The following is a 26,250-nucleotide window of genomic DNA, read 5'->3' as shown; positions in this document are numbered from 1 at the left end:
TACTGTACTAGATGACTGAATTTGGATTGGGGTCCCATTTGATCTGTGGGACCCAACACAAATCTCTCAGGAGTGGATAATTTTAACTTTGCTGCGGATGGAAGCGGGCGGCCAGAACTAAACTGCAGGTCCCACGATTTAGCTAGCTCTTACCAGAAGGATAGAGTCAACAAGTGAAGTTGAAAAGAAGAAGCAGGTCATTACAATACAAAAGAAAAGCAAGGCAAGGCAAGTCTGACATTTGGAGAAATTTCCCAGTTGTAACTGATAAAGCTAGAAACCAACTGGACTTTGTTAGTTGCACAAATGTGCAAAAGTATTGCTCTTCAATGGGCACAAATCTGGCACCTCTGGCGTGAGGCGACATACCTGCTCTGTTCTCCTCAGTCAAAGTAAGCTCTCCTTCAAAGATAAAGCACTTCTTCCTGCACATATTATACAAGATACTACAGAGAAATGGGTTGCTCGTTGTTGTAGAGACTAGACTAGAATAGAATAGAAAGTCTTTATTGTCATTGCACAGAATACAGTGCTGATTAGTGCATTAAAAGACCCAGGGAAACAAAACAAAATAACACAAACTCAGCAAAAAAAACAACCACAGCCAACAACACATGTTCTGAAATAATAAATAAATTAAATACAGTATAATTTTGCCCTAGAATAGATGTACTTATTGCACTAGAATAACTAATTATTGCACTATTGTATTATTATGTATTTATTATTATTTATATCATTCATTATTATTTATTATTTATTAATTATATAAATTTCTATAAACTATTTTATCAATTACATAATATAATGTTATATATAAAATATATAATATTATTTTACATTATTATAATTATGATATTATAATTATTATTGTTGTTATTATTATTTATTATTATTATTGTTATTGTGCTATTGCATTATTGTGTTAATGTAATAGAATGTAATTTCGCTACGTTATTCCGACAGTTATGCATCCCTTCATTAATACTACACAGTAAAATAACGTGTTTTCCCTGCAGGATGGGAGAAGACACAAAATCAATGGAACTCTATTTGGCGGTTGTGAATGGTCAGAATGTTTGCAGGTGTGGGCGGGAATGGACACACACATTGCGGGAGCAGGTGGTAATGGTCAGAAATCCAGCGGGAGCGGGATTAAGAAAACAGTCCCGTGTAGCACTCGATACTGTACCACCATATAAATGTGACCCATACACTGAAGTGACTCATATATGTTTTTGTTTTCTCTCACAACAACGCATGCAGTTTGTACTCAGGTGTGACTTGTAGTCCAGGGAATATGGTGCACGCACACACACACACGCGCGCGCGCACATACACACACACACAACCCTGTAAATGGGAATAAGCAAAATTGGTGGAATGAATGAATGGAAAGAGGAGCTTGAAACAAACTAAAATCAAGATTGAAATGTCTGCAGAAAGTGTAAAACAAAATGGATGTTACTTTAGACTAACACAGCAAATGGTGTAAAGCCTCCGTCTTTCTCTCTGACTGTTTCAGGTAATGTCTTTTTAAGATAAGATTAACACTTGTTTTCTCTCTGTCCCTCTCCTCCCCCAGATCTGCAGTTTGGCGGCAACCCAGCCAAGAAGTAAGTGTCTTGAGTTTTGATGATAATCCTGTGTGTGTGTGTGTGCGTGCATACCTCGGTTGTAATTATAGCTCAGATTTCAGGTTTTATCTGCTGGAAATGCAAAAAAGGGCTCTTGCCTCACTTTTCTATTTTGCCAACAGTCCTCTCTACTCTCTCTGCCTCACATCCAGTACATTTAAACATTAGGTACCGCCAGTTATTAAAATACAAAAATAGAATGACAACACTTAAAAGTAAGGAGTGGAGACAACTCCATTTTAGCATTGTATTGGTTCATTTTTTTTCACTTTGTCCAAAGTCGTGTGCAGTGTATGGTTAAAGTCCCTCCAAAATGAAATGCAGCAATAACATCATTATATTTGATGGGTTGAAAGTTTTTTTTTGGTTCACTTTTAGTGTTGCTAACAAGCTACGCAGGAGAAAGTTTTGCAGAAAGTTGTTTTGCAGGATTTATCCTCACGAGCTGTGGGCTCACATAGTAGAAAAACCCCTCCTTGCCTTTTTGATCTGACGTTCGATGTTTTGCAGTTCTTAAGCGCTGAAAACAAACTGCTGTGGACCCACAGTGCATTGTGTCATGTCACTTCCTTAATTTGGTTCAAACTCATGAAATTACTGTCACGTAGGGAACTGTCTGCACCTTGGTCTGATTGCGATTGGGCTGAAGAATCCTCCGCCACTTGTTAAAAATTGTTGGCATACTTTTTATACTATTTTGGTGCTCACCGGTGTCCATATTGAGTTTTCACACCTGTCACTGGAGTCCAAACCTCACAAAACAGTTCAGAAACTCAGCATCACATTTATGTAGGTGTGAAAGGCGAAAGCCACCTAAGCAAGCAAAATATAGAGGGAAACAAACTTGAAATGGTACAAACCCACAGCTAAAAAACATACAGTTTGAGGGCGTCCGGGTAGCGTAGCGGTCTATTCCGTTGTCTACCAACACGGGGATCGCCGGTTCGAATCCCCGTGTTACCTCCGGCTTGGTCGGGTGTCCCTACAGACGCAATTGGCCATGTCTGCGGGTGAGAAACTGATTGTGGATATGTGTCCTGGTCGCTGCACTAGTGCCTCTGGTCGGTCGGGGTGCCTGTTCAGAGGGGAGGGGGAACTGGGGGGGAATAGCGTCAACCTCCCATGCGCTACATCCCCCTGGCAAAACTCCACACTGTCAGGTGAAAAGAAGCGGCTGCTCACTCCACATGTATCGAAGGAGGCATGTGGTAGTCTGCAGCCCTCCCTGGATCACCAGAGGGGGTGGAGCAGCGACCAGGATGGCTCGGAAGAGTGGGGTAGTTGGCTGGGCACAATTGGGGAGAAAAAGGGGAAGGAAAAAAAAACAAAAAACATAACAGTTTGCTCTAATGAGATTAAGACCTCGCCCCATGAACCATAAGATAATCTCACTAAACAGAGAAAATTGTTGATGGTGGTTCTGGATCTTTCCCTCTGCACATCCCTTCCCCAGGCCAGAGATGCAGTGGAGCCAGCAAGGGGAGAAAAAGCTGACGGGGGGACAGAACTGGCAGAACAAGACCATGTCCACCACGCAGTGGAATCCCGCCCCCATGGCGCCACAGCCCATGCCTGTACAACACATGGTGAGCAGAGAAACGCAAAGCATGACATGCAATGCATCCACAATGCCTCTCTTTTACTGTACCACACCATCTCCCCCAGATCATGCCTCCACATCCACCTCAATAAGACAGTTTATGATGAGCTGAATTTGAGGCGTTGACGCTAATGACAGCACAGGTCTCTATTTTCACCAGTGCTTTCCACAACTGTTAAATTTTGGTGGGTGGTGGATGTCTACTCTTAAATAGTGCGTTCCACCTCATCCCAAGGATGCTGAGTTGAATTCAGATCTGTGAAGGCCACAATATTAAGGGGAATTTATTGTCATGTTAATGGAAAAAAAAATCCAAAACATATTTAGCCTTGCAGCATGAGGTATTATCCCCCTGGAAAAATCCATTAGGGTTAATACTCCTGTCTGTGCCCCTGACCAAGGCAACAGACAGAAGAACTGGACTTGGTCCCGGGGTGCTGCAGGTGCCCCCTCTCCTGTACAATAGGATGGGTTAAATGCGGAAGACACACTTCACTGTAAAAAAAAAAACCAACTGTACAATGACAAAAATAAAGTGGCTTCCTTCTAACGGTTGTCATGAATTACCAACACCAGCCTGCAGCGCCGACACACAACATGACAAGCTTACACTGTTCCTGTCCGTGCCCTGGTCCTCCCGTCGGTGGGAAGCCATGCAAACCGAGACGAGAGACTCATCAGACCAGGCGATGTTTCCCCAGATCCCTAGTGTTCAGTGTTTTCATTTGGAAAGTGGAGTTTTGCTTCCTGCTGAAAGGAATCAAATTGTGTAATGTCTGTGACTACCACTCGTCCTTCCTGTCTGGGTGTGGCGAGTTCTATATTCTCATGATTCGGCACATATTCACTGGTGTGTTGGTTCCTAAATTTGTGTCACCCTTCAGGGACAGTCGTCTCCTGCCCTTCGTCTACACTGTTTGAGTTGAATTGAACAGGTGAAATTAATCCTTTTTTTATTATTATTATTTTTCACCCCCCTTTTTCTCCCTAATTGTACCCGGCCAATTACCCCACTCTTCTGAGCTGTCCCGGTCGCTGCTCCAACCCCTCTGCTGATCCAGGGAGAGCTGCAGACTACCACATGCCTCCTCTGATACAGGTGGAGTCACCAGCCACTTCTTTACACCTGACAGTGAGGAGTTTTGCCAGGGGGACGTAGCTCGTGGCAGGATCACACTATTCCCCCCAGTTACCCCTCCCCCCCGAACAGTCGTCCCGACCAACCAGAAGACGCGCTAGTGCAGCGACCTGGATACATACCCACATCCGGCTTCCCACCCGCAGACACGGCCAGTTGTGTCTGGAGGGACACCCGACCAAGCCGGAGGTAAAACGGGGATTCGAACTGCCGATCCCCGTGTTGGTAGGCAACTGAATAGACCGCTACGCCACCCGGACACCCCTAGGTGAACTCCATCTGGATTTATTGCTTTCTCCTGGATTCATACTTTCAGTCTACTTCAATGAAAAAGTAGGAATCCCTAAATGTGTTGTAGTCTTGGGGTATTAGCATGCTGAGCGCAGATATGCATGTGCGCACACACACACACACACACACACACAATCCTCCTTAAACTGGAAGGCTCCAGCTCAAGGTCGAGGGCTTGAGGACGACGCTGATCTCCCTCCATGTTCAGGGACACCAAACTGCAGCTGACCATGACCTCTGACCCCTACCTCCCTGTGGAGGAGGGCACGAGAACATAGGACTTCTCCAGCAAGAGTCAGTGTATAAAAAAAAAAAACAGATGTTTAAACTAGAGATGTACTGAACACACACACACACACACACACACTGAACCATGAATGCCTAGTTATTGTTTCCCTTTTACATCTACTTTATGGGTACTTTTGTTGCAAGCAAAATGTCGTGTGTGTGTGTGTGTGTGTGTGTGTGTGTGTGTGTGTGTGTGTGTATATATGTGTGTGTGTGTGTGTGTGTATATATGTGTGTGTGTGTGTGTGTGTGTGAATGCTGAGCTTGCCATCCCCTGATTGTCCTCTTGATCTCAGGGCTGCAGTTTCTGGCTGACAAGAACAAACTGTCACTAACCCTTCACTTCCTCTCTCTCTCTCCTCTCCTCCTCTATGTGTCTCTATCTCCGTCTCTCCACTGCCCCCCCCCCACTCTGTTCCCCCCATCTGTTTCTCTTTCTTCCTCCCTTTCTCTGTCGCCCTTTTTCCTTCCTTCTCTCCTGTTTCTGCTTTTCGTTCGTTACCCTCCTCATCCATTTATCTCTCACTCTCATCTCTCTCTCTCTCGCTCTCTCTTCCTGCTGTCCTCGCTTGGCCTCTCTTCCGTCCTTTTTGCGTTGTCATCCCATCTTCCTTCCCCTCCCTCTTGTTCTGTCTTTTTTTTCAATCACGTCTCTGTTTTGCATTGTCATCCGCCCATCCTGTTTTTTTTGTACACATTGTCTTTCATGTCTCTGCCTCCCCGTCACACCCCACGTTCCCTCGCTTTATTTTCTCTCTATGGTTTGCCCTCCCTTCCTTTCCCTGCCTGCCCTCTCCCCATGGCCCCTCGTTTTCTCACTCTTTCACCTCCTGTTTCTTGTCACTCTCTCGCTTCCTTCTCGACCCTCCCTCTCTCTCACTTTCTTTGTCTTTTTCTGTCTCTCACACTGTTCTGTTTTTTCTCTCTCTCTCATTCTCTTTGTGTCGTTCCCTCACTTTTCAACCCTTTCTCCTTGTCTGTCTGCCTGTCTGTCTCTGTCTGTCTGTTTCTCTGGTCGTATGTCTGTCTGTCTTTTTTTCCCTGTGCGTCCTCTCCCGGGGCAGAATGGAATGTTCTATACTAGTTATGTAAGTACTTATCCCTGTTTAGCAAGACTAACTATACCTCTCTCTCCCTGTCTCTCTCTCTCTCTCTCTCGTTCTCTCTCTCTCCACTACATTCCTTGGAGACGCTTGTTTGATAATTGGAACCTGTTGTGTTTGACTTGCTGGACTAACTCTCGTGTCTGTGCCCTGAGAATGTTTCAGTGTTGTGCCGGTGATGGGGGGACTAGTTCTTGTTCGGAGTAACTAAAGTGGCCGGTAGCCTCTGTCTCTCAATCTGTCTACATCACTCTCTCTCTGTCTCTCTCTCTCTATCATCCTCTGTCTCGCTTTAGCTTTCTCTCTCTGTCTCCCCTGTCTCTCTACCCCAGTCCTCTCTCTGCCGCCTAATTTTATTTTTTTCTTCAACCTCCATTTGCGCTCTCTCTATCATTGTGCCTTTCTGGGTCCGTAGTGTCTATCTCTCTCATCGTTTGTCTCCCCCTCTTCCCCTTCATCTTGCCTTTTCCCTCTTCCCTACATCCCTTTAGAGACACGTGTTGAAATATAGGAGTCTCATCTCATCTTATCCCCACCCTGAATATCAGGTTGCCAGCGTCTTGCCTGGTCAAGCCGAAAAGTTGGTAGTTAAAAACCGGGGATGCAACGATACGCTCACGGTTCGACACGAGTCATGATGCCGGGTTCACGATGCAATGTTCTCGCCATCTTTTTTTTAACAAAATGAGATTGAAGATAAATTATGACTGAAAACGATTCCTATGTTTCTCAGACAAATATCTACAAAGTATATGTTCTCTTTTCTTTTCTTTTCTTTATCAAATTAAATAATCCTTTTTTATTTCTGAGATAGGGTGTAAACTATGCAAAACGATGCATATTTCATTTTCTTTGTAAAAGTGAATCTGAAATGATCTTTTGTCTTAAAAAAAAACTAAGTTGAATTTTAAAACAAATCCCAACTCAAATAAATAAATGAGTAATACGAATAAAGAAAATCTCTCAAATAAACTAAAGCTTGGCCTGGGTCTCTAGCTTGGATTTTACTTTTCTTTTTTTTTTTTAAAGAATATCAGAATATCGACGTTTTCAGGCGGAAGCTGAGATCTCTGGACATTCACGACGGCCCCCCTGTGACCGCCATGTTTTGGCGCATTTTTTATTCTCAAGAAAATGAGAATTTTTTTTATTAAATTAGCCTAAAGAATGGGGTGTTTGAAAAAAGCAAAAACAAATACAAAACCAAAACAGAGACCAGCATACAGTCGGCTGTGGGAGACGTTTTTGCGCATTGATACAGCTACTGACACAAGTGATGACGTAGAACAAGCAACCTCAAACGTAGATATCGCCTTCTGCTGTTTAAAAAGAGTATCGAAGTTCATTTGTCATCCGATTTGAATCGTCACATATTTGTATCGGGAATTTACTGTCTCGCGAAGTATCGTTACGTTCCTATTAAAAACAAAAGACCACTAGACATGGAAAACACCTTAAGAAGCGGCTAACAATAAGAATAATATCGTCAAAACACCTTTGTCCCTTGAGAAGGGTTGACATATCATTTCCACTCCTCTATTGTCCTCGTCAATAAAAAAGAATATATATATATATATATTACATTACATTACAGTCATTTAGCCGACGCTTTTATCCAAAGCGACTTACAATAAGTGCATTTAACGCAGGAAATCAGGAGAACTACTTGTCATCAGAGGTCATATATATATATATATATATATACACTACCGTTCAAAAGTTTGGGATCACCCAAACAATTTCGTGTTTTCCATGAAAAGTCACACTTATTCACCACCATATGTTGTGAAATGAATAGAAAATAGAGTCAAGACATTGACAAGGTTAGAAATAATGATTTGTATTTGAAATAAGATTTTTTTTACATCAAACTTTGCTTTCGTCAAAGAATCCTCCATTTGCAGCAATTACAGCATTGCAGACCTTTGGCATTCTAGCTGTTAATTTGTTGAGGTAATCTGGAGAAATTGCACCCCACGCTTCCAGAAGCAGCTCCCACAAGTTGGATTGGTTGGATGGGCACTTCTTTGAGCAGATTGAGTTTCTGGAGCATCACATTTGTGGGGTCAATTAAACGCTCAAAATGGCCAGAAAAAGAGAACTTTCATCTGAAACTCGACAGTCTATTCTTGTTCTTAGAAATGAAGGCTATTCCATGCGAGAAATTGCTAAGAAATTGAAGATTTCCTACACCGGTGTGTACTACTCCCTTCAGAGGACAGCACAAACAGGCTCTAACAGGTACTATTTAATGAAGATGCCAGTTGGGGACCTGTGAGGCGTCTGTTTCTCAAACTAGAGACTCTAATGTACTTATCTTCTTGCTCAGTTGTGCAACGCGGCCTCCCACTTCTTTTTCTACTCTGGTTAGAGCCTGTTTGTGCTGTCCTCTGAAGGGAGTAGTACACACCGGTGTAGGAAATCTTCAATTTCTTAGCAATTTCTCGCATGGAATAGCCTTCATTTCTAAGAACAAGAATAGACTGTCGAGTTTCAGATGAAAGTTCTCTTTTTCTGGCCATTTTGAGCGTTTAATTGACCCCACAAATGTGATGCTCCAGAAACTCAATCTGCTCAAAGAAGTGCCCATCCAACCAATCCAACTTGTGGGAGCTGCTTCTGGAAGCGTGGGGTGCAATTTCTCCAGATTACCTCAACAAATTAACAGCTAGAATGCCAAAGGTCTGCAATGCTGTAATTGCTGCAAATGGAGGATTCTTTGACGAAAGCAAAGTTTGATGTAAAAAAAATCTTATTTCAAATACAAATCATTATTTCTAACCTTGTCAATGTCTTGACTCTATTTTCTATTCATTTCACAACATATGGTGGTGAATAAGTGTGACTTTTCATGGAAAACACAAAATTGTTTGGGTGATCCCAAACTTTTGAACGGTAGTGTATATATATATATATATATATATATATATATATATATATATATATATGCATATGTATGTGCTGCACACATATCACCCCACCTGTTGTAAGCATACATCTCCCAGACAGCATGGTGACCTCCATAAAGCATGACACTGCAAAGAGAACATCACAGCCAACTCAAAACGACACCTTTCCTCAAACCTGGGCACATCACAGGCTGTTCAGCGAGAAGCGAGCACAGTGTTGCCATGCATAACGCATGACAAATAAAGACTCCCAGCCATGATGTTCTCACCAGAAGGGCAAGGTTGCAACAGTCCGTGCGTCCATATTACTCATTGTGCCATGCCGGCTGAGAACACGATGTAAAAAGACAAAAAAAGTAACTTTTAACTTTCACTGAACCGTGCGGCTCACTGAAGTAAAAAATTTGACTAGGTCTGAAGGTCAGAGGGTTAAGATATTCAACGCCGAATCGCTAGATTCGATAAAAGAAAGGTGGCGGGTGTACAGCCAGACGAGCTGTGAGAAAGCCACGTAAATAACCGCCAGAAAGGCAAACATACAGGCAGCTAGGAGGCGGAGATGTTCCCTTGGCCGATAGACAAATTAAGAGAGCCAGACAGGCATGAAGACTGATGCCGTTTATTGGCAGATAAGGAGGGAAGAGAGACAAGTGAGCTGAAAGAGAGACATGCAAGTATAGGGGAAAGACAGTTAGGTTGACAGAGACAGAAACTGACGGGACATTCAAATCTTTAGACTGAAATTTAGACGGATAAACATGGGACGTTTGGCTGTGGAAAGACAGGGACATAGAATGATAGAAACAGATGAACTTGCAGATAGTGGGAATTCAGGGAGACGAGATTGAATAAGATGAAATGCAAAAGTTGATGGTGGTGAGCCTCTTGCCTGTTTATCCCTCTGAGCCCCGCTGCCGTCCTACAAGGGAATATTAGGAGGAGCACATAGTCTGACTACCTCTTTTGCTCTTTCTGTTGGTATGTATAATACACTCAGTCTATCTCTATCTCTACCTTGCCCCCCCAGTTCTCTCCCACTCCTGCCCTCTCTCGCTCTCTCTCTCGCTCGCTCTTTCTCTTTCTCTCATACTCCTCTCTTGCTCTCTCACACACACACTCCTCTCTCTCACACACTCCTCTCACTCCTCTCGCTCTCTCACACTTCTCTCTTTGTCTCTTTTTCGCTCTCGCTTGATCTCTCACACACTCCTCTCTCTCACTCCTCTCACTCTCACACACTCCTCTCACTCTCTCACACTCCTTTCGCTCTCTCTCACACTCCTCTTTCTCTCGCTCGATGTCTCTCTCACACTCCTCTCCCTCTCTCCCACACTCCTCTCTCTCTCACTCCTCTCGCTCTCTCTCTCACACTCCTGTCTCTTTCTCTCGCTCGATCTCCCTCTCACACTCCTCTCTCTCACGCTTTGCTCTCTCTCTCTCCCTGGCAGCTGGCCATTGCTGTATCAGTGGGCTCTCGGGTCTAACTGGCGGCTCAGAGGAATCAATAATTATGATTGGTTTTCACAGTCTCTCCTGGACCCCAGCGTTACAAACTGATGCCAGATCAATCACATTGATTAGCTCCTCAGAGCAGATTACCTGTTCACCTGCTCTTAACTGACTTTCCGCTGAAATTCTTTGGCTAAAGATCCTCTCCTCGCCTCTCTGCTTCTCTCCTCTCCTCTTCTGTCTTTCCCTAAAGCCCTGGCTGTTAAGAAAAGACATATTCTCAGAGTTACCTTGATGACATTTGTTTAAAGCATCGATTGCACTGTCAGTGCCTTAAGGGCAATTCAGAATATCTGTGCATGAGAGCCGTGCATGAGAGCTTTGTATTCTACTAGTGCTGAGACGTTACGTGCATCCACAGGTCGGCACAAAGGCATGACAGGTGGCTGAAACACGTTTTTTCCCTTTGGGAACAATAGATGAAGTTTGAATCAAGAAGAGGGGATCAAACTAGCCAGAATGTATTTTGTTGGCTCTTAAGGTGGCACCAGGTAACGTTTTTGCTTCAACACATCATCATTACACTAAATTTGGTTGGACAGTGTGATGGCTATGGGAGAGCGGCACGACCGTCATTCCCATCAGTTCCCTTGAAGCCTTGTTTCTGCTATGCAGTTCGTCTGCCACCAGGCATGAACCCATCAAGGAAATATAGGATTGCTTTCCAGAAAACCTATAAGTATAGCAGTTTTACTTTACCTTGTCTGTGAACACAGGTCCTTTTCTTCCATGATAGTCTTTTGAGCGATGGCTTGTAAATAAATGCACACATGTTGTTGCTAAGCGGCACGGTAGTGCAGTGGTCAGCGTGGTTGCCCCACAGCAAGAAGGTCCTGGGTTCGAGTCCCAGGGTAGTCCGACCTTGGGGATGCTTTGGGGGGGGGGGCCTCATTGGTCTTTGTGACCGGTAATGTCAAAGATGTTGCTGAAATCGAAAAAGTTACCTGATGCCGTTTTAAAAATTTTATATCCCGACTGAGCAGCATAGTTACTGTATCAGTCACTTTCAAAATGATGTTAAGTCAAGTTCTGTACTGCCTGCTGCATGAAATTTGAGACTTTTTCAGCTGTGGTGAAAAAGTATAAAGTGTGTGTAGGCCTAAATACCACTGTGTTCATTTCCTTTTGGGGCTTTGGTAAAGGTATCTTGTGAATGGTTTTATAACTTGTTCTTCAAATTGTAATAATTGATTTGTTGTTGTGCACCCATATGGTTATTACATTTGTGTTAAAAGTGTCCCTCGTGTGTATTTTATCACAATCAGATCTGAGGAAATAGTCTAGCATTTGTTTTTAATCTCCTTAGTGAAACCAGGTGGGTGGGATTTACACCATCAGGACCGTTTATAGGAGCCAGTTAAGTCGTCACTCATAGCAGACTTTCCAGATACTTTGTCTTTTGTGATTGTGTTATAAACCCCACCCGTCTGGCACCTAAGTGAACTAAAAACAAACTACAGCGAAGGCGATGGTACACGCAGCATGATCTGGGTCTATTTGTGCTCAGTGGATAGAATATTGTAATCACTTCCTGTCTCTGTCAGCTGATTCTGGTTTTCCTTGTCTCCATGGCGACAGGCTCCAGCTCCCATGGCTTTCCCCATGACCACACCACAAGTGCCTGTATATGGAATGGTGAGTACCCGCACACACAATGTTGTAAACCCTCGATAGACGCGCCCATGGGTCTCACACGCACTGAGAGCCTGTTGGCAGGTTTGATCGGTCATGTTGTCTGACTCTGGCCCTGTTTCTGCTGTCAGGGCGCTTGTCTTCGAGATGATGTACCAAAAAATGTCAGGCTGGCGGAGCCACTATCATCTTTTAGAGAGAGGGAGAGAATTCATCTATTTTTTATATTATTGATCTGTTTTCAACTGTTTGATCGTCCTTGGTTGTTGAGGACCTTGTAACTTTGTTTGGAAAACTGCTGTTCCAAACAAAGACTCATAATTTATATCAAGACAAAAATGTCAGATTGTGGGGCGTCTGAGTAGCGTGGTGGTCTGCCAACACGGGGATCGTCGGTTTGAATCCCTGTGTTACTTCCGGCTTGGTTGGGTGTCCAGCAGACACTATTGGCCATGTCTGCGGGTGGGAAGCCGGATGTGGGTTTGTGTCCTGGTTGCTGCACTGGCGCCTCCTCTGGTTGGTTGGGGCACCTGTTCAGGGGGGAGGGGGAACTGGGAGGAATAATGTGATCCTCCCACGCGCTCCATCCCCCTGGCTAAACTCCTCACTGTCAGGTGAAAAGAAGCGGCTGGCGACTCCACATGTATGGGAGTCTCCCTGGATCAGCAGAGGGGGTGGAGCAGTGACCGGGACGGCTCAGAAGAGTGTAATTGGCCAGATACAATTGGGGGGGGGGGGGATCCACACAAAAAAACGTCATATTCTGTCTCATCAGCCAGGCAAGTTGGCAAGCAGGTGAGGTTTTACTTGGTTGGGTTACCCTAATATGCTGGTGCTTCACATATTCTCATAAATTCCCTTTTTTTCCAGAGAGAAGTGTGCAGTCTCCATTTTTCAAGCTATTGTACAAACTCATGACCAGCACCGTTTTGGGTGTACACTGTTTACTTCATTTTTATGAGGTTGCTGACATGAAACACCTAAGATACAACGCAGCATTGCAAAAATAGAAAAACTGCAGATTTTATTTTTTTCCTCGTTCTGGGGCGCGCCACAGCCTCCTCATATGAATATATGCACACTTGATCTTCTCTCTATTTCTCTACATTCGTTCTTCTGTTTGTCAGTCTCTCTTGCTTTCCCCCTTTCCCGCACACCAAATTTTAACCCTGTTCTCTCCACCTCTGTTACCATGTGTGTTATCCTCCCCTCCTTTGTTTCTTTTCAGATCTCTCCCCCACCACCCCTGTTCAGTTCAGGATGCTTCATGGCATACGTCATTAATTAGCTATCAATGTCAATATTGGCAATACATGAATGTGTCATTTCAAAGTGACAAATAATAAAAGTTTTCTCTCTCTCCCCCCTCTCTTGCTCTCTCTCTCTCGCTCTCCTCTTTCTCGCACGCTTGCTCTCGCTTTCTGTCTCTCGCGCGCTCTTGCTTTCGCTGTCTCTCTCTGTCCTTCTCTCTCTCTCCTCTCTCTCGCACTCTTGCTCTCCTTCTCGCTCTCTCCTTCTCGCTCTCTCCTTCTCGATCTCTCGCTCCCCCTCTCTCTGTCTCTCGCCTTCTCGCTCTCTCTCCTTCTCGCTCTCTCTCCCCCTCTCTCTCTTGCTGCCCCCCCCCCATCTTACTCTCTCTCTCCTTCCAGGTTCCTCCCCAGATGGCTCAGATGGGTGGGGTTCCAGTCATGGCTCCTCAGCCGATGATGTACAACCAGCCTGTTCTCAGACCTACCAATCCTTTTGCACCCATGCCAGGAGCCCAGGTAACACACACACACGTGCACTAATCCATTATAGCCACTCAAAAAAAAAAAAATCTTAGGAAATTTCCAAACATTTGTCATTCAGTAGCTAATCTGGCAGGTGTCCTCTGTGTCAGTCTTGTTTTTTTGCCAAGTGAGGACTTCAGGCACCTGCCCTCCGTCAAAACGCATGGTTTGTGCATCAATAATTTTGTCAGAGAATACGGCACTTTTTGAGCGTGAGCAGTAAAATACCTCTTAACTAATTTCCCCTGTTGATACATGTGGGTTTTCTGTCTTGATAATGGCAGATGCCCTCCCCTTAAAGCAGGTTGTTGGGGTTACTTCAGTTGTCATGGTTTTTTGTGATACACACACAAACACACACACACACAAAGAAACCAGAGGACATTCACCCTTGGGTAGCAAGTTTCAAGTTCAAACTTCACGTTTATTTGTCATATATGAAATTTCGCAAGTTTATACTTATTCTCCTATAGAAATGCTTGTTTTGCTGGCTCAGCACACAAGTAGGAAGTAGAAGTACTTATAAGAGTACTGAGAGAAGTCACGTGCAAGAACAGGGTATGTACAGAAAAACAAAAATATGTCAGTATTATGTAAAATATTTTATTATATGTCAGTATTATGTAAAAATATGTCAAAGAACTGTCAGTGCAGACACTTTGGATGTGCTTTGTTGGCGAGTGTGCTGCAGTAGAGATTGTCTATACAATATGTACATATATATACATATATATGTGTGTGTGTGTGTGTGTGTGTGTGTGTGTGTGTGTGTGTGTGTGTGTGTGTGTGTATGTATGTATGTATGTATGTATGTATGTAAGGTGACATATGCAGTGGTGTTGTAAACAGTAAACTTGTGCAAATGGCAGATTGTTCAAAACTACAGTAGTTAAATCAAGTTTATTTGTATGGCCCAAAATCCCAAAGTAGACCCCTAAGTGCTGTACAATCAGCGCAGTAAACAACACTCCATACCTTTGGACCCTCGTCTCAGCTGAGGAAAAATACACAAGAAAAACCTCATCATTAAAAAAAAAATAAGGGGGAGAAACCTCAGGAAGAGCAACAGAGGAAGGATTCCTCTTCCAGGGTGGGCAAACATGCAATAGGTGTTGAATGCAGACTAGACAAGAGTGACAGAATAACAATGTACAAGCAGAGATCATACACAGTGAGGTAAAATGCAACTTGATTGATTGAATATATACAGTTAATACATAGAATATTCAATTTATCCAAGCCACTGATTCTGCTTGGGGTCATGGGACACCGGAAGCCTATCCCAGCAGTCATTGGGCAGGAGGCGGGGAGACACTCTGGACAGGCCGCCAGGCCATCACAGCGCCGACACAGACACATCCACTCCTAGGGACAATTTAGTATGGCCGATTCACCTGACCTACATGTCTTTGGACTGTGGGAGGTAACCGGAGCACCCGGAGGAAACCCACGCAGACATGGGGAGAACATTGCAAACTCCACACAGAGGATGACCCGAGATGACCCCCAAGGCTGGACAATCCTGGGGTTCGAACCCAGGATCTTCCTGCTGTGATGTGACCGCGTAACCACTGCACCACCGTGCTGTGTAGAATATAACAAACATAGAACATAGCAAAGCAAATTAAAATGTATTAGGTTATATAAACTGTAAGGAGAGTTCAAAGCATGTGGAGTCAATCTGGGATCATCTAAGACGATGTCAGGCGACCCCACAGCACAAAAGAGGCTCCGCTCAATGGAGCGCTGGAGAGAGAAAGACTTCACATGAACACAGGAGGCAGACTCAGACACGGCAGTCACACAGGGAGAGAAGGAGGAAGGGCAAAGTCACGAGAGTGATGCAAATTAGTCATTGCTAAAACAAATGATGTAAAACCAATTACGAGCAAGAACAATGCAAACAATAGCTTGCATATTTCTCCAGGAGGATGGGGCCGTGAACAAGGGAGGACAGGATGGAGCACAAACAGGATCCTCGATCCCAAAGTTGTCATGCAATCCAGAGAGAGAGAGTGCGAGCAAGAGGGAATCTGATCCCGTGGTTGTTAGACAGTCTATGGAAGAGGAATGTTTGTCTTGTGTGAGAGAGAAAGAGAGTTATATATAATTACATGGCAAACTCATCTAGTGGTTAGCACTGTTGCCGCATAGCAAGAGGATCCTGTTTTCAATCCAAACCCGCCTGTTTGAAGTTTGCGTGTTCCCTCTGTGTTCATGTGGGTTTCCTCCAGGTACTCCGGTTTCCTCCAAAAGCCCTAAGAGAAACATGCATGTTAGGTGAATTGTAGACTTCAAATTTCCCAGCGGCATGTGTTAGCAGTTGTTGTTTCTGAACCCGGCAACATCTTTCTACCTTCCTCCCAGTGCTTGCTGGGATAGGCTCCAGCCATCTGTGACCCAAACTTGATATAGCTGGTATCGAGAATGAATGAAAAGATAACAGTACTCACTTTTCTTCTCCCTTTCTCCCCCCTCCTCCCGCTCTCTCTCTCTCTCTCTCTCCAGATGCAGTTCATGTAGTCTAGACAGGGTGAAGCAGAGTGCCGAAAGTGATGAACAAACGACAGAGGAAGAGGCACAGAGAGAGAGAGGGAGGGAGAAGGACAGACGAAGAGAAGGATTTAAATGAAGCCAAAACAACCGAGAGACAGACGGAAGACAAGAAGAGCAACTGACGCCAAAAACTGAGGCGGGGAGGAGGATGCGGTAGACGGAGTGATGGAAGGGAAGGGTAGTAATATTTGAGAAATCACATAGGTTCACTAGGGCTTGTCTGTCTGAAGCAGCTTTGTGTCTGTGTGGAAGCTTGTATTTCTGTGAGTGTGTGTGTGAGTGTGTGTGTGTGTGTGTGTGTGTGTGTTTGTGTTTCTGGTATCTTATGTATATTTTGTTACAAATCCTTCTGATGGGGTAATGTTTTGGAGAGAGAGGGCTGAGGCGCCCCTACTTCTTCAGCTAGACTGGGCAGAAGCCACTGTTGCAAGATTAACTTCATTTCATATTGGTGCTATTTGTCCTTTCAGAGTTACTTTTCCAGGAATGTACTGGAGAGGACAGGGGTGTTTGTTTAGTGTGTGTCTGTGTGTGTGTAAGTCTGAGAGTATATGTGTGTTTGTGTTACTACGAATATGTGCAAACATTTGTTAGTTTGAGTACTAAAATGTGCGCACAAACTGTCCAATAATTGTGTGTGTGTGTGTGTGTGTGTGTGTGTGTGTGTGTGTGTGTGTGTGTGTGTGTGTGTTTCATACAGACACAGCCTTTGCAAACAGATGTTAGAATAACCTGTCGCAGTGCCCTGCATCCTCCTCTCAATCCCCTGTCCTGTTGGCTGTCTGTGTAAAACCGTCCAGTTTATGAGAAAACTAGAGCGCACTCTTGTTTGTTTGCCTGTATCCAAGGTTTTGGGGTTTTTATGATACCTTTGTATTTTTTCAAAATTCTCCCTCTGCGATCCTCATCTAACCCCCCCCCCCCCCAGAACTTTATTGAAATATTGTGTGGATTTGTTGAGCCATTTGTTGTTACTAGAAGTGGAACAGACGTTATCAGAATTTTTCAAGCAGAGGTTTTTGTTTATCATTTATGTTTGTGTTACTGAAAACTTTTTTTTTTCTCTCACAGCTATGTACAGCTTGAGATAAACACACAAACTGGCAGGGTAAGGCAAGAAAAACATGCTAGTGGGATCCAGAACTGTCACCTACATGTGGTTTCCTGTTGAAGTTGCGCATTTCGATCATCTGCAACCAAATCTAAACAGTGATTTGTATTTCTGTTGGCCCGGCACAATGTCGGGCATGCCAGCTTTTTCTCTTTTGGGTCTTGCTGCTGTCAAAAGACTTGAAAATTGAAGGGATAAATAACTTTTCCATGTTAAGACTGGTAGCGTCGCTAGCCATCTAGCTTTACCCTGTCTGTATGTGGATGACACCTGTGTCTCTGTAGTCCCAATTCACCTCCAATTATCCACTTCTGTCAGCTGCTGTCCAGTCAGATTCAAGTGTTTTGATTTTCAGACGTACAGTAAGAGCTTTTTGATAAGGAACTACCTGTTGGCAGATCCATGTTATGTGCCAATAACTAGCAACAGCAGCACTGAGTGAGTGAGTTGGTTAAATGCTACCGAGTTGAGCTGAAATCCTTTGCATTATGTTGCACTGTATCACAGTGGGTGGGTCTTTTATGAATGTGGGTGGTTTTCAGCGACGAGAGCCAAATGAACACCGAACTGTGGTGTTTTCGTCCTTGCTCTGTGGTTCCAGAAAATTCTGTCACTTTGGGATCAAATATAACTCAAAGGTTGACGTGTAACAAGTCATGGCCCCTCTTCAGCCAAAGCGTCTGTTGCCATGATTTGAACCTGTTTGTATATTTGTGCGCAAAGCGCTTGTTAGGAGTGTGTTCTTTGTCATTTGTCTTTACGTTTTCTATTGAGGGCTATTTCTGAAGGGTCAAATTTAACACAAGTGTCAAATTGCAAACTAAATGTAAGTCTAAATGTAAGTTTGATACAATGAGGTGCTTTGTTTTGCAAGTATATTATTTGTTTTCGCAAAAGCTAATTTTGTCGCAAAATGCGCACCCTTTTGCACTGAAGCAGCTAGCCTACCCTACTGGAAACGTTGCCGTTTTTATTGGTAATGTCTCAAAGTTGATTGATTTGATTAGTTTTGGGATTCCTGTGGGGATTCACAGTAACTTGATGCCACTGTGTCCAATGCTGACATGTGTCACGCACACTTGTGAGTGCTAGCTAGCATCATCCAGTTAGCAAGGTTCTCCTGTGCAAGTTATCAATCAGGTCACAAAGGTGGAAGAAATGAGCTGCTGCCCTCTAGAGGCAGGATACATTTTCCTGCTGTAGTTGGGTTACTGTGGTTGACAGGTTTGTCTACCCTGCAAACCACTTGAGCTTAGCTATGAGTTCATTTGAAGGCCCTTTTCTAGCCGGAAATCTAGACGATTGATAAAACAGTGAGTAGTCCGGGAATATCGGGGATGTACAGTAGCATATCACCTTGTGGCTGAAGGACAGAAAGCGTTTTCCTGCCATGAAATTGTTTGTTTTTTGTTTGTTTTTGTTTTTTTTAAGCCCCTGTCCAAGTCCAGCCTAGACATCTTAACAATCAGTGATAGTCTAGTTTAGTTTCTTTCACCGTCTTTTCTGCTGCGTAATACCTCTGTCTAGAATCCTGCAGCTGTGTCTCTGCACCTTCTAGTTGCTCTATCTCTAGAATGCCTATTTAGCCTGCTTTTCTGTCTGGTACTGTATGTATAGATTAAAAATGAAAAAAAAACCAGTTTCAGTCTACAGTAGATCGTCTAAATCCATCTCGTCACTGTCGCTGTTTGATAAGTATTGCTCTTAGATACTTTTTGCCAGTCTTGTGTTAGCTCTAGACTCACCATAGTGCTGTCTTTGATATCTGTAGATGACATTTAGGTTCCTCAACTTGTCTTCTGCCAGTGTTTAGTAACTATAAGCTGTAGCATCTCTTTTGGTGTCTCCGATCTCTGTCTGTTAGCTGTAGATGAAACCTTTTCTGCAGATTCTAGCTGTACGGCGCAGGTTAATGTTCTGGCTTTTTGTAGTGTGCTTTTATAGCTGGGGAGTGCGATCTCTCTCCTCAGCGCTTGCACTGCCTCAGTATCAGGTAGATATTGCTCTTTGTATACTTTCCTGTCTGTCTCGGCTTCATCAACATTTGGCCATCGCCGCCTCTACTCACTATGTCAGCAGCCTGTAAACCTGTCTCAGATTGGACTATTGAACCAAGAATTCAATTCTTTTATGGTTTTTTTTAAACATCCCACCAATGGCAAGAGATGCACTCTGTAGTAGGGATAACAGCCTCCCACATTGGGCTTGCAAGCTTTTCACCAACAACTAAATATATTAGCAAATAGAATATTTCACTCTTTTAATCATCCTGCTAGGTGAGGTGGAAAACTGTCCCTCGCCAAAGGCAAGTTTAGGTTGGTAAGTTCTTTGTTTTTCCACCGACTTTGGCAGGTAACCCACCATTTCTGAAAGTTTCCTCTCTATTTCAAAGAATTATTTTGGCAGGTGAACTAGTGGGAATGGCGGAGGAATTTTGGCACCTTCCAGCCACCATAGCAGTTGAGCAGAGAAGTTAGCTTCCATCTAAGGCAGCAATAACGATGTCATTTGGACAATTTGGTAGTTGTTAGGGTCGATAAAATGGACACATAATGGTTTCTCTGTCAAAAAAAAAAATCATAAATATTATCCTCCCTGGTCCCAAGATGTTTGTTGCAAAGGGCTTTCAAGATGGACACCATTGAAACCGTACATGTTCAAAATGACTTGTCACAACAGGGGTTACTAAAGGTTTTGACCCCCTCCCTCTTTTTTTTTGCCACCTGAATAAGCTAATAAAAATTTGGGGTGTAGATATCCATCCAGGTCATCATGCCCCAATAGGTAAAGTTTACTTAGTAAACCAGCTTATTGGCCGCCCTGCCAATAGACGTCAAACCCGGCACTTTGAAGTGACACACTGCAGACCTGGGTTGAACATTTAGGCCTTTAAGTCATTCTTAGCATTTGGATAAACCTACTTGAAGTACCAGGTGGGTGGGGCTTGGAATAGGACATCTCAGTTTGTTTAGCCGAGGCCTGGAACATATTTGAGGTCTGGAGTTTTTAATGATTACAGCCCCCCCTGCCCCAACACTAATCCATGTCTTATTTTCCACTCTTGTCAGTCATCTTCTATGTTTTGTTTATATATAGATATATATAAAGATATAGAGAATCCTATTTTCCTCTGCATGGAATCCAGTCCTGCCTGTTGAATTGAGGTTTCCTGCCTGTGTACCTGCATTGGATTCAAGTGGACCTGGAGAGTGGAGGTGGGAGAGGGTGTGGAAGAGGAGATTGTACGTAGTCTTAAGTGGGATCAGATTCTCTCCCCTTCTCCTCAACTTTTGTTTCCGTAACGACATTGCAGCTCGATTACTCGCTCAGTCCTCACCTTTTTCTCTGACATCTTGAACTTCATCCATAAAGGCTTTTGGCTGAGTCTGCATTCTCTCCTAGAAACCACCCTGTTCCACAGCCTCTACTGTGTCCACACCGGCCCAGTACAGCCTCAGTCTGCTGCTGTCGGCAACTGAGCATCCCCAATGGAGTAATTCAGGGTTAAGTGACTTGACTCAAGGGCACCTCGGCAGTCATTTTTTTAAGCAATCGTGAGATAAAAAGGTTACGTGGATGGTGCTTTGCTGTATAAGCGATACAATTTCTAACCCCTGCGTTGAAATTCTCTTTTTGCTCCAGAAAAGAGGTTTGAGAGCAGGGCCCACTCAAGCAGGGATTCAACGTCTCGCTCAAGGAATCTTCGGCAGGACATGTGGTTTACCGATGTGGGCAGTAACCACTGGTCCACTCTGACCACCCTGTTGCATATCAATTGATGTGGAGAGGGGGATTATTGATGTCTGATGCCCTTGACTTTTTTTTCTCTCTCCTTGTAGTCTTGAGATAAGGAGAAATATACCGCAGGAGACGTTAAAGATTTCACACCAGACCAGCTGACAGCGGTGACCTCCCCCTCTTTCTCTGAGGTCAAAGGATGCATGATTGTGTTGTTGTCCATGTTTGCTGTCCTTTTATTCAAACGCATGATATGGTCGTGATGATGATGATGATGAATTCTCTCCTCTTGTGGTCCCCATTTTAAAACTTATTGTCTTTCAACCGGCCCGAGGAGACAAGAACAGGATGGATAAAGGGCAAAAGGCTTCAGACTCGTCTGACCGGGGTTGTTTGTTGTGTTTACTGGTGGATTCATCTGTCAATTAATTGGATTTGATGGGTCTTTATACTGCTGACGAATGAGCCAGTGTAGCAAAGCAGAGCACCAAACCTTTTTTTAGTGTTTCTTACCCCCCCCCCCCCAGAGATTTCACGTCTGTTACTATCGGCACGTCTCCTAAAAACGACTCGTTTGCTCTCTTGGTTTTCCACTGCTGTGGCGCCATCTGGTGGCAGCTTTTGGTATCGCAGCAGTGGCAGTTGGGAGAAATTCATCACCGCCGATTTTGGTGGGATAACCTGCAAAATCGGCAGATGAAAATTGCAGCAAGAAAGGCAGAGAGAGAGAGAGGCTGTTGATTGAATAATTACCCCCACCCCCCGTTTTATCGGTGAGTCTGCTTAAGATGTCTCGTGCACGTTTTTGTTTTGTTCCAGCTTACTTCCCATCTGTGTGTTTTCAGTGAGAAACCCTCGGATTGCTGCCTCACTTTTCCTGTAAATAGAGAATACACACTCACAGACACGTATACCCACAGACCCAGAGCTTACATACGTACTCTCATAACCTGAAATGACATTATTTTCATTTACTCTTTATTTTTCTGAACATGAAAGATATTAGTCATAGTTACAGCAGTATATATAGGTCTGATTACTTCTCCACGGGGGCGAGCAAACAGACGGATGATGCAGACTGTGCGGCTACTTACCTCCCCATACATCAGGGCCAGCAATGGATTGTCAATGATGCCAAATGTTTTTTGAGCGAAGTACGCCTTTTTTCTCTGCTCCTCTCCTCTCTGTCTCCTCCCCCATCTCTTTGTACATTTTTTTTCTATTTATTTAAAGCAAAAATATATGGATTGTATCAAGCATGGAAAGGCAGACAAATGTTACTGTTCAAAAATTACAACAAAAAAAAAGAAAAAAAAAGAAATCATGGGCTTTTATTTTACAGCGGTATATTTGTTTATTTTCTAGATTTTCTTTCTCTCTTTTTTTTTTCTTTCTTTCTTTGGAAGAAATAAAAACCATTTTCCATTCCTACATGATCGAGTCTCGTGTGTGTTCTTGTGGCCGACGCGCGGCGGAAACGGATCTCCCGCGTGAAGCGGTTGAAAAGAGGTCAAACGTCACGGCCGCTGGCTGGCGGGTCGGACCCTTTCGTCGACTGGTTAACGTTGTCGCTTGCGGAGCGGGAGACACAGGTTCGCGTCCCTGCTGTGGCGACGGTCTCCCAGACTGCCCCCCCCCCCCGAATTCGCTACATTGGTGTCAGAAGTGGGATGGAGCGACCGCAAGGCCATCGGAAGCGCATGCGCCCTGAGACGTGAAGGAGCTGATATGCTTAAGCGCGGGGACGCGCTTCCCGAAGGAGGGGGGTAGTGTAACGTGCATGGATAAGAAGACACGTTGGCTCGTGAGTCTGACCCTTTAGTCGAGCGGTTAGCGATGTCTCATGCCGTGCGGGCGATACGGGTTCGCTTCCCGGCCGCGGCAGTTCCTGTGGTTGCTTTGTCCCCCGAGCTCGTTACAATATATTTGCATTTAAAACGACTTTTAGATCAATTGCACAAAATAAATCAGAAGATCTAGCTAAATCGTAATTTGCTCGTGATCGTGCGCGTCATGTCACTATTTATGACGTGTTTTGGTCACATCATTTCCTTCGCGAACTTCATTGCTCTGCCCCCCCCCTCCCCAAAAATGGCGTCCTCCGGGGGAGAGAAATGCTCTAATTTTGATTTCGGATTATTGCCAACCTGTCTGGTTACAGACGCCGTTTCAGACGCACCGTGACTACCACCGACGCGCTGCAGTATTTATAGGCGTTGGACAGCCGCCATTTTAAATTGTTGGAAAAATAGTATTAAAAGGTGTTAAAATATTAATTTTGGTGTCAGTTTCTTAACAGACATACTAACATACTATTGTAATGCTTTAATATCTCAACTGGGTATGTATCTCGACAGATGAGTTTAATAAAAACCCGTGGTGGTCAAAATGACCGCCCACGGTCGTTCTAGTAGTTTTTAATTAAGTGCCGTCGTTGTTTGGGACTGTTTCAATATTTATTTTCAGTTCTTTCTTTTTTTTTTACATTTTACGACCTTGTTACGTTTGTTAGGTTTGCAATACGCGTTTTCCGTTTTGTTTTTCGGGTAAGATTTGCACTTTTTCAATTTTGCTATTCAAGGTTGACCATGTCTCTCTGAACTTTAAATTGTTTTAAAAATAGTATTATAGTTTTTAAAATGTTAATTGTGGTGTCAGTCTTTTCCTAACAGACACACTAACCTATGCAATGCATTAATATCTCAGTTGGGTATTTATCTTGACAGAATATAGAGTTTAAAAACCGGCGGTCATTTTGACCGCCCATGGTCGTTTTAGGTAGAAGTGAAATCTCGGTCGTTCTAGTGTTAATTGCCGTCCAATATGTTCCCACAGTGTTAGAATGCGTTTTTATTGGCTTTTCTTCAATCAATCTGACCCACGAATCAGACCTGAGGCCGCAGTGGGTCTGGTGCATCTATGCACACATTATCTGATGTGAACCCATTAACTTCATCTCACCTCAGTGAATTGTGGGTTTATTTCGACTTGGAAATCGACCCTAACGCCAGCTCCTATTATAACCGACATGAATGAAGTCATCAAAAGTCGAGGTTGCTGAAGCCTGCCCCCTCCCCCACACACACACACCTCTCTCTCTCTCAAATGATGTAGAAGACATGTCCAGACCTTGGTCCAAGTTGGTGAAGACGGCTATTAAAGACCATGACTGCAGCTGAGATGTAAACCCCCTCCCCCTCCCCCCGCCGTGGGGGTAACAACATTCTCAGGGGGACGTTGCTTTTCCCCTCCGTTGGTTATGTTGCTCCCGGCCTCATCTCTGCTGCTGTGACATGTTTTCCTCCAAATACTTCAACCACCAGCCCCCTCTGATCTTGTCTGACGGCGGACCCTCGCTTCTTGTCATACTGGGAGTTCACCGGGCCATCCCAAACAGTCTGAGAGATAAACATTCAGCTGACAGCGAACCAGTCATGCTATCACTATTAAAGACTGTACAACTAGTCTAAGGTCTAGTCAGTGCATCTACTACACACCGCCATGAGAAATATTGCAAAGGAAAATACAATTTGTACACAACGTTTCCGTTTTACTCTATCACCATGTTAACTATTTAGGTAAATTTGCAGAAAGGTCGTTCATTCTGGGGTCATGACGTTAAGCTGGGTAAAAGGTCTTGCTTCATCAAATGGTTTAATCTTTGTTAAATCCATTTCTAGGCTGAAATCTAAGACTGGGCTTCAAAACGATACCAGTAAATGAAATTAGATCTTCTCAGAGCAACATGTGAAGTCACTTACAGAGGCGGATATAGATTGATAGATGTTGTCTAGTGGGGAAGAGATGCTACTCGCCACACCACACATGACTGTGTATGTTATGCACACTGGCACCTCTGCAGCAAGGCCTGGTTATCGACAAGGAAGGTGCCCCCTGTCTGACTTTCTGTCAGTTTGGAGGAATCCGACGACGACTTTATAATTCAGTGTCTTTATTTCAATGGTGACGGTTACAATCATACAGTAGCTAGCTCCACAGTAGCGACTTGTCTGAGTGCTAAACATAGACTGACGATTATGTGGTCCCCCTGCGTCCTCATGCGTCAGATGGACCAATCAGCTTGCAGCTAACTTAACAGCCAATAGGAGTGCTTGTATCACATCCTTATAGCCAAACGGGCTATTATATTTTAGAGAATATTACACCCCCCAGCCCTCCAAGGGCCCAGGAGAGATTGTGGGCACTGGGTTTATCCGGACCAACCCCAAATGGATAACGGGCAGGAGATTAAAGCCTTCACAGCCTATTGATTAAGTCCACTGTCACAATCTGTCGAGTGCTACTATCGATACAGGGCCCTCATCACCTTTGGTCTCTATTCATGTAGGGACCCAAGGAACAACCTCTATTAGGCTACGGCCATACACGCATGAATGCAGGTGAATGACCATCGACTGCCGAGGCGAAACTCGTGTTCTGTGCTGAACGTGGGCCGTGCAGGATGTGACGCACACGGAAATCCGTTTGGTGGTTTCTAGTCCGTTTGAGCGGTCGTTGGTTTTGCGACGGGGAATTTTTTACTTTGAAGTCCAGAGAAAGATGAATATACATATATATTCACTTAATTGTCTCGCTTGTACATGTTATCATAGTTTTAAGGACAAAATACGGAGGAAGAACGTTGGTGTACAAGTTATATTTATATCTGCGCAATATGAATTGACGTTATTTATACATTTTCCATTTCCCGTTCAATGCCCGTCTCCCGACTCACTGCCGGTCAAAGTTCACCAAAGTTGAACTCCCGCGCGAAGCGAAGACGCCGATCCCGTTCGCCATCGGAAGCGGACGTTTTATTCTCCCCTTCGCTCGCTTAAAATGGAGGCGAACGGGACGCAGATACTTGCCAGTGTTAATTTCGTGCATGTGTGACCGACCGTAGTCGTATAGGAGGGCCTCCGCTATAGTCTAATGCACAAGCTAAGGCGACGCGCTACTGATGCGG

The 26,250-nt window shown here is 44.1% G+C and overlaps 1 protein-coding gene across 4 annotated transcripts in view; it reads left to right on the top strand.

Annotated features, from left to right (window-relative positions):
- Window positions 1–22,710, top strand: part of si:ch211-200p22.4 (phosphatidylinositol-binding clathrin assembly protein) — a 108,695-nt gene extending 85,985 nt beyond the window's left edge. For 3 of the 4 annotated variants that reach the window (XM_056299947.1, XM_056299944.1, XM_056299948.1), the window contains 5 exons: window positions 1,586–1,616; window positions 3,091–3,223; window positions 12,054–12,110; window positions 13,757–13,873; window positions 16,388–17,097. In XM_056299947.1, the coding sequence (XP_056155922.1) occupies window positions 1,586–1,616; window positions 3,091–3,223; window positions 12,054–12,110; window positions 13,757–13,873; window positions 16,388–16,402 (353 nt within the window). In that variant the 3' untranslated portion in view covers window positions 16,403–17,097. Of the gene's footprint in view, window positions 1–1,585; window positions 1,617–3,090; window positions 3,224–12,053; window positions 12,111–13,756; window positions 13,874–16,387; window positions 17,098–21,385 lie in introns of those variants that run through there. The other variant, XM_056299945.1, reaches the window with a different exon arrangement.
- The last annotated feature ends 3,540 nt before the right edge of the window (window positions 22,711–26,250 follow it).

The sequence above is a fragment of the Lampris incognitus genome, chromosome 20 (assembly GCF_029633865.1).
Source record: "Lampris incognitus isolate fLamInc1 chromosome 20, fLamInc1.hap2, whole genome shotgun sequence".
NCBI classification, from domain to species: Eukaryota; Metazoa; Chordata; class Actinopteri; order Lampriformes; family Lampridae; genus Lampris; species Lampris incognitus.
The sequence above is the reverse complement of the archived record's forward strand: the minus strand, read 5'-3'. Positions and strand labels throughout refer to the sequence as shown.